The sequence below is a fragment of the Kryptolebias marmoratus genome, linkage group LG4 (assembly GCF_001649575.2).
Source record: "Kryptolebias marmoratus isolate JLee-2015 linkage group LG4, ASM164957v2, whole genome shotgun sequence".
Lineage (NCBI taxonomy): Eukaryota > Metazoa > Chordata > Actinopteri > Cyprinodontiformes > Rivulidae > Kryptolebias > Kryptolebias marmoratus.
This window is the reverse complement of record NC_051433.1, coordinates 18,171,981-18,181,290: the sequence shown is the minus strand read 5'-3', so window position 1 is coordinate 18,181,290 and position 9,310 is coordinate 18,171,981. Positions and strand designations below refer to the sequence as shown.

Genomic DNA, 9,310 nt, shown 5'->3' with positions numbered 1-9,310 from the left:
CGTAGGAAGGTCAAACTTCACAGCTAGAACCCTCATGGGTCAGGGGTCGGCCCTATGGATTTCAAGGTCAAATGTCAAGGTCACATGGTAAAGAAGGCTTTATCTCTGGATCCGTGTACAGTAAGAAGGCCAAACCTCATAGCTCTATGGGCTTAAAGATGACAATTTTTTTTCAGGCTCATTTCAGCTTTTTTCTTTTTGTTGTTTCTGCTTCTTTCAGCTGATTTCGGCTTTGTTCTTCTCATTTTCAGCTTCTATCAACTAATTTCAGCTTTTTAAACTAATTTCTGCCTCTTTCAGCTTTTGTTCTTCTACCTTATGCAAATCTTCTACAAATCAGCTTCTGTTCCACTTTTTGCATCTTCATTAAACTTCAACTGTTCAGCATATCTTCAGCCGCTTTCAGCAAAATCATTCAGCAAAAAAAGCATTCACACTGCATTTTCGCAGGAAATGCAACTTCTCTAGTGAACAGTTAATATCCTACCTGCTGTGTATATATATATATATATATATATATATATATATATATATATATATATATATCTTTGAACTGCCTCAGTTTAGAGAAACAGAGTTTAATTCGGACCAGACTGATGAGCTCGTTGTCGAGCTACTTACGGGGAATTCTGTGACTGAGTACAAACAGAAGCGGCAGCAGCTAGCTGTAGCACTTACTGTGCATTCAGACACACTTCCAGCAGGAATAACAGAATAATCCTGTAAGGAAAAGTGTGTAATTTGAAACTGACACTTGAATGCTGAGTCAGCTTTCTGTTTTTTCATAACATAACGGCTGCAGCCTTTGGGTTTTGTAACTTTATACTTTTCTGAATTATTTGATTTTATGAACCATTTTTTAAATGCATTTAGTTCTCTTTGGCATGCTTGGTCTGTTTGTCCCCTTAAGCTTCCTTTTTGACTCCTTTCTTTGTTTTATTATTCATCCTTCTTTTTCAATCTTTCTGGTTTTTGTGTCTGTTCGTCTTTAAATATATAAACTAACAGAAAGTGCAGCTGTTTTGTTAACGGATGTTAAGTGTAGTTATATTATGTAACCTAACAAAGCTCAGGGCAAGGGTGTGTAAGATATTAATTATACACAACTAGTCATAAAGGATTTACTGTGCACTCTGGAGACACAACTGTGTCGTCATACATGGAGTTGGAGGAACTGATTATAATTTGGGATTGTAAGAGAAATAATACCTTGAGTCCAAATTCTAAAAGCATTCAGTAGTGAGGATGTCAGCATTGTTTTGGGCTCTCTGTTGGCCTTTAAAGGTAAAGTTGAAGTGTGTTTAGTTTAAAAAAAGAAACACTGAGAGTTAAAAATACCTCTGCTGAGTGAGGGTTTTTCAGGACTAGAGAAATGCATAAGTGTGTGTGTGTGTGTGTGTGTGTGTGTGTGTGTGTGTGTGCGTACAGTATTTGATGTCCTACATCCCTCTCTTCTTCATCACACAAACCACACATTCACACCTCCTTCCTGACGTTTCCAGGCCCCTCCTGCCTGCCTTTCCCTCTGCCGAAGGAAAAATGTGACGGTTTCATGTGCTTCACAGGCGGCGCTCTGGGTGGACGTTAGCAGAACTTTGTACAAACGTCGTCCCACTTCTTGTCACTGGGACAGTTGAGTATTGGGTTTATGAATACATGGATTTTTCTTTTCAAGTCCAGGACAGTATCAGTATCGGCCTTTAAAGTTCACACCCTGTTGGTGCATGATTGCAAAATCATGCATGATGTCTTCCTCTTCAGTCTCATTTTGTCAGTTAAATCTAAACTTTATATTATCAAGTCCATCTAGTTTATTTCAAGAACACTGAAAGTTGATAATATTGTTTCGATTTTTATTCCAGCTTTATTTTAGAATGAGGTTGCCTGTGCTGAATATTCCCATTTGTTTTGCCCCCATGAAGCCCGTGTATTTACACAGCTGCCCACGACTGCCCAGCATTTCACCACCATGTAGCGCTGAAAGAAGGAAAAAGGCTCCAATCAGTCAGACTTAAAGGCAGAATAAAGGGACCGGAATAAAGTCAACAGCATCAGAAAAACGCACGAGCAAAACAAAAAACATGAGTGGCGATAATATATTCATGCATCTGTTCCTTGTACTTTCGTCGTGCCAAAGCAAATATTACAACTAGCAGCACATGAAGCTCCTCACTTTCATCCTCAGAGATGCCCGCAGTCTGAGACAGAATAAGAGCAATTTAAAAGACAACGTATCATGACAGGTATTTTTTTTTTTTTTTTTAGTGGAGGAGGCTGAATACACAGCAGGGTCTCTGTTCTCCTCCTGTTGTGTCAGTGAAACGGCACACATCTGTACTGACAACAGCAGCGCAGGGGACCAATCGCCTGAGGAAACAACAAGAGAGCTGCTAAACCTTAACACACCCCAGCCGCGCACACTCACAGTGCACGTCGCAAGAGTTCTCACAAGCACAAATCTGCACGGCTGAACAGTTCTTTTTTTTTTTTTTTTTTTCCAGAAGCAGCATTTGTTTCTGTTGTGCACGCACACACTTTGTCTCGGTGATCAGCTTTGGCCGTGTCGTGTGTCTCTGCAGCTCACCAAGTCAGGGGGCCACACCTTCACCGCCAAGAGCTTCAAGAAACGACGGCCGTGCGATGTGTGCAAGCAGAGCGTGGACAGTCTCGGAGCTTTCTGCCAGGGTGAGTCCAGGTCAGGGCAGGTCACGGATCCGGGATTAAACCTGACCAGGATGGAGACGCACACACAAACAAGCTCGCCCTGTCTGTCCTCTTTCTGTATCTCAAAGCCGATTTCCCCCCAAAAAAACAAGCAAAACAAAACTAGTTCCTCTGCTTGTTGTTTACAGAGTGCAAGACAGCGGTTCACAGGACATGTGAAGACAAGGTGAGTCAGACATGTTTACCTAAAGTTCACCTTAAAGCACCTCTTGTTCTGAACAAAGTGTGCTCCTGTGACAAACACTCCTACAACTCTTCAGTGGGGTAATGATGCTCTGATCCGGATGTTTCAAACAGGCTATTACGAGTAGGGAGGCTGCAGGAGCTTATAGGGCCCGCTCAGCGAATCATGAGACCAATGTTTACCTGAGACGTCAGCTGGCAAAACATCCTGTTGTTAGTTCATCCCCTTGAGTGTTTCCTGTTGAAAGCAAGGGATTTCTTTCGAAAAGCAGCAAAATAGTTGCCCCATGCTCAACAATAGTCTGTATTTTTTTTTTTTTAAATGACCACTTCTCTTCCACCACATTCAGTAGTTTTCTGTGTGTTAGGTTACTCACTAACATTTTAGCATGTTTCCATCACTAATGTAATATCCAAAGCACAGACAGCAAGGAAGTCATTCTCATAAAAGTTTTTTTTTTGCTATTGATTTAGCATTAAATGAAGCCCATTCTGATTGGAGCTAAGTCTCTCACCGACAACACTGCCTAACTCAGTGGTCACAAGTTTTATTCCACTCGATGGAAGACGCAACGAAGGCTGGTGAGGAATGAGAGTCTGCTGTCAGCAACAGGTGCTAAGCCAGGTGTAGAGAGGATCCAAAGAACACCAGTGTGCAAAGCAGCAAGGATACCATCGATACTCATCCAGGACAGGGTGAGGAGCGGTGGCCATCCAGTTCTCCTGCCTGTTGCTCTCCTTGGGCCTCACTCCCTAGTCCCGTGCGATGGTCTGGCTCTAGCCTTTACCCGGTTGTTCGTGGTGGCCAGAGGACCCGGTGGCGCCGATTGAATGGCAGCCTCACTTCTGTCAGTCTGACCCAGGGCAGCTGTGGCTACAATGTACTTTACTGCCATCAGTGTGTGAATGGGTGGACGACTGATTGTAGTGTGAAGCGCTTTGGAGTCCTCAGATTTGATAAAGCGCTATACAAGTGCAAGCCATTTACCATTTTTTACCATTTACCCAAGAATAATAACTACACGATCAGTGCACATAGCTGTGGGCAGTACATGGCAAACTGACGTCCATCATGGTGGAAAAACAGTCTTGGTCTTATTTTAGGGCTCTATATAAGTCCTCAATCACCCGTAAGGCAGTAATTTTATTTGAAAAAATATTTTATATGCTGTAGATTTTTTTTTTTCGCCTGTTCATCTCAGCGTATTATTCTGTGTCAGTGTGACAAATAAGTTGTTTTAAAATACTTTGGGGGTAGGTGGGTGGATTCAAATGTTTGCATCATGACTGTTGTTGTGTCCTTCTCATCTGTCCCATTTCTAAAGCCAGCGCTGATGTTTCAGCTGGATTACACAAACAACAGGCTGTGATTGTACAAATATGTCTTACACTGTGTCAAATTATCTAACGAAACCTCCTTCATGATTTTAATTAAGTCAAAACAGATTTGAGAATTCACTTATCATGAGCAGGTTAACAGATTAAGACTTGACTAATCCAAATCAGCTCAACTGTAACATAAAAATGACATATTTTAATGTTTTAATTCAGCTAAAACAGGTTGGTAATGACAAATAACTATTTAAAAGAGTTCAATCAAGTAGTAAATCCAATTCAACTAAATTAAATCAACAAGGGATTTTTTAATCAAGGTAACAAAAATAAAGTTAGAAGAATTTCGGTTTCCCTCTTAAATTTGATTTTTACAGCAGCCTTTTCCCTTCATTATTTTACGCTGAAGCATGTTTTACAGTGTAAAAGTGAGTTTGAGGCATTAGACCTGGTGGCAGAGATTGACTTGTGTTGTGAGAAGTCTTCTCAGGATAATCAATGGTGGCAAACTGCTGAAAGATTTGATGTACAAACACAAGAGGCAGCAGAGACTCTGGATTAACTCACTTTGCAAACACTGTCTTGTTTCTTTCTGTTGATCAGTTGTTGTGAGTTCTTCACTAAATCACAGCTTAGTAAGAAGTTTCAACTATTTTATTAGTTTCTCTTTGGTTATTTGATGTCTGCCTCTGTTAATTGACCTTAGTTAACACAAAAATGACTATAACTCATCTAGTTTTACAGATATTCAACTAAAACTTGATGTGGTAGTAGCTGAGAGTCACTCCATTTATACACTCTTTGCACTTATTGTGCTACATCTTTGCATTGCTGGCTTTATTGGCATCAACTCTGTTTGCCTGTCCCATGGTTCAAAATATCTCAAGGACTGCCAAATTTTGATGAAACTCTCAGGAAGTAATTATTGGATGCACCTCTACAGCTGGTTAACTTTGGCGTCAACCCAATTCAACATGGCCGCCGCAGCGAATCAACTGTAGCCAACAAAAAATGTCTATAACTCATAATATTACAGATATTGCACATTAATGTGGTGGAAAACTAGTATGAAAGGTGGCAGTAATCTGATTTTTTATAAGAAATTATAGGCCTTTCATTAATTATTTGGTACCAGCATTAATTAAAGGCATCAAGTGGCAAAGCTACATTATAGTTTTGCTGCATTTTTCCATGTTGTGCCTCTTTTACACATCACAGCTACCAAATGAACCTCTAAACACACATGAACGCCCTGATTTATCACTCCTCAGGCCTCCTTACCTTTTTGTGCAGATGCATTTTAAGAACTGAAACAAACATCTCAAGAGACATTTCTAATGCTTGTGGAAGACAAGTAAACACAAAATAGAGATCTGGGAGAGGCATTCCTTCCAGGTGCTGAAAAAAAAAATTAATTTCCTCATAACTATGTTCCTCAATTTGTTTTCTAAAACAGATGTAAAAAGTTGAAAAAGTTCAAAACTTCTAGAAGGAGCCAGGGGCAGAAAAAGCTTCATATGACTGAAGACAGGAAGTTTGCACTGTGACATCTTTAAGTGTTCTCCCTTAAAAATCTAATAACTGCGTTGAATCAAAACTTCAGTGACTAAATCATTCAAATCATATCAAAACTATTTATTTTACAAAGAAATATGACTAGTTAGATGTGATGGAGCATTCTTCTTCAGAGAAAATAAACTTCTGCTTGTGTTTTTGTTGCCTTTTTATTGGTTTGTGTTTAGAATATTTTGGGTTGTTTTTGGCCGGTATGGGTGCATGAAGGCTATAAACTTGTGATTATTTAAATCTATCTTCTCTTTTTTTTTTCTTCCACCACAGGTTTTTGGGAGTTTAACTAGAATTGAGGTGTGGCCAAACTTCAGTGCAAAGGTTGGAAACTGGAAAAAAAACAAAAACAAAAAAAAACATTGCTTATTGTGCATGCAGTCACTTTTGAAAATTCAGGAGTTGGCAAGAAAATAAATAGATTCTAATTTATTGCAGAAATGACAGGAAATAAATAAGGCTGTGCTGAAGCTGTGGAAACTAAGATACAAAACGTCTTTAAACTCTTCAGGAAATTAAAGACGCATATCGCCCGCTGCCCTTCATGACAGAGTTTTAAACTAAAATTATGTTGAGAAATGATGTGGATGTAGCCATTTTGGTCAAACCTTCTAAATGACGTTATGCACAATCTCACTATGTGTACTGCTCAGAGTACATGTTGGGACTGACTCTCAGTAACTACCACACACTTAACTTAATAGCTGTAAAACAGACTGAGGTATCTTCATGTTGGCTAATATGGATTAGCTGTGTCAGCCATCTTGAATAGGGTTGACTCCAACTGGTAATGAATAGATGTACAGCCAATGACCACTTTCTGAGAGTTTCATTCACATTTGGCCCATGGATCATTAAATACTTTACTAACAGACAAACAGGCTAAAAGGACTGATGCCAACAGTTAATGCCAGTGTTTCAAGGAAAAAAATATTTTGCATGGCGTCATGCTCAGAGTGTGTGTTTGGTATGGCTTTCAACTACTACCACACCAAATTTTAGCACAATATCTGTAAAACTGATTAAGTTATAGCCATTATTGGGTTTGATAAGGTTGCTTAACTGTGGCGGCCATCACAAATGTTGTTGACTCCAAAAGTTAGTCAGTTGTAGATGCACATTTAATGAGTACTATTTGAGAATTTCAATAAAATCTGTCCGGTGGTTCATGAGATATTTTGCTGCTTGTTTTCTATTTTATCACTGAAGCTGCAGTTCAAGTTGTCGCTTAAACTTTTTTGTTCAAGTGTTAAAGCTATTTAATGTTTGCTACAGTATGTTACCTAAAACATACAGCACAATAGTTACCTGGTTTGAATTGTTTATATATCCAGCTTTTTGTGCTCAAATGTGAAAAACAAAATGTGGTTTGAAAAATCCACAAAGTAATCTCCAAGTCTGAGTGTGGAAAATGTTCCGAAAACCTGGGTAATTTTTTGGACAAAGAGCGGACTGTTTCATTTAAAGATGACATGTTTCCACTAGTGAGACAAGCAGTCTCTCTGTCCACAGCTTCTGTCAAAACATCAGCAGTCGCCGCCCCTACCCTCATGTGACAGGAGCTCAGTGTCACACACCACCAAGTTCATGACCGTGCCTTAAACTGAGCCGCTCTACCTCAATGCTCAGCAGCCCAAATCAAAAATACCCTCAAAAGGAACAATGCATCTGCACTCTGATACACACACACACAGAGTGAGACCAGTTTCTAGTATTTCAGGACTGTTGAAGGTTTTTAAGGTGATTAAGGTAAGTCATTAACACAACAAAGTCAAGCTTAACCCAAAACAGAACCTCAGAAGTGGTTTGCATTAAATTGACCATAATTCGTCTGCATAAGGACACCGGTCCCTAAAAAAGGTCACAAAGATGAGAACACACACACACACACACATGATTCTAATAAAACTTGTATTTCTGACTACAGGGAACATGATAACAAAGGGTTTGAGGGTTTTTTTATTATTATTTGTGGGAGCAGGGGACTTTCCCCATTCCTACATCATGTATTTAACCCTCTCAGGCTCAAATTAAGTTTTAATACAGCAAAAATCAGATATTTGGGGAAATTATCATCTGAGTAAAAAAAGGCTCATAAAATAGGAATGTAGAGTAATTAGGTAAATGCAATTCGCTGTTGCAAATCTGCAACGCCTGCCTTCAGAGGGTTAATGAAACAAGGATTCTTTGATGGAATACATATTGCGCAGCACTTTGCATGCCAAAGTTCAGTAGCGATATGTTAGTGCTTGGAGTGTGTGTTAGGGATGACTCTTACACTACATTTTAGCTCAGTATCACTAAAATTGACTGAGTTGTGCTCATTTTTGTGTTGGCTACGGTTGATTAGCTGTGGCAGCCATGCTGAATCAGGCTGACTTCCAAAGGTACTCGAGTCGTAGATGAACATCCAATGATGCTTCATTAAAACCCACCCAGTGGTTCATGAGATATTTTGCTAACTGACAGACAGACAACCAAAAACACACAGCACACACTTACAGATGCAATTGCATTATCGCCCACTTTTTATGGTGCAAGGGGATAATCATTAATTTGCCTTTTTTTTGTCCCCGTGCTGTGACTATATGGTCGTATCTGCTGCAGGTCGCTACAACAAAGCAAAACACGAGCCATCGTCACACGCAGGCTGTAACGGTACACCACTGAGCTCCACCAGCTGTTGTATTTAGGCAGCACGTTTTAAAAAAAGACGATTATTTTGGTCACACGCATCCCTCTGGTCACTACGGCGATATCCAAAGACATTTCTGTGAGGCAGCAGTAGAGCGGGTGTCCCGGATGAGACAGAGGGGGGGACGCCGTCACACAGGACGGTCTGGACAGGAGAAGTCTGAGCGGGTAAATATAGAAAATAACTGGCGTGCCGTAGATGCCTGTCAGTGGGCGATCACAGAGGGACACAAATAAGTGAGAGGCAGCTGTGTGTATATGTAATCGCCCCCATTTGAGGGGGGGTATTCGTAAATAAAGAGGAACATTAGGTCAAGGCTGTAGACTGATGTCTGCTTTGTGTCACGCCAACCCTGGTATACAGTGTGTCTTATCTCATAACACATTACTTCCTGTTGTATTGCCCGCTTGATGCATGTGTGTATGTTTGTGTGTCTGACTGTTAGCAAAATATCTCGTGTACCATTTGATAATCTTTAATTAACCTTGCACAAAGTAAACATTAAAAGTACCTCTGCAACTGTTTCACTTTTGAAGTCGGCACAAGTCAAGATGGCAGCCGCAGCTAACCCACATCAGCCTGCACAAACATGGCCGTGACTCTGTCATTTGTACAGATGTTGAGCTCAGATCTGATGTGGTAGTAGCTGACAGTCATTCACAACCCATATTCTGAGTGTGGCATCCTACAATAACCCGTGAGATTGCTAAAAATGTTATTTTCCAGGTTTGACCAAAGCAACAACTCCTTTGTTAAAATAAGACAATCTTAGTTTAAAACTCTGACATGAAAGGTGGCGGGCAATATGCA

General features: G+C 40.1%; 1 protein-coding gene across 2 annotated transcripts in view; it reads left to right on the top strand.

Moving 5' to 3' along the window:
• Positions 1–9,310, top strand: part of LOC108239873 (tensin-2) — a 34,923-nt gene that overhangs the window by 5,019 nt on the left and 20,594 nt on the right. For both annotated transcript variants that reach the window (XM_017422891.3, XM_017422890.3), the window contains exons 2-3: positions 2,580–2,685; positions 2,853–2,890. In XM_017422891.3, the coding sequence (XP_017278380.1) occupies positions 2,580–2,685; positions 2,853–2,890 (144 nt within the window). The remainder of the gene's footprint in view (positions 1–2,579; positions 2,686–2,852; positions 2,891–9,310) is intronic.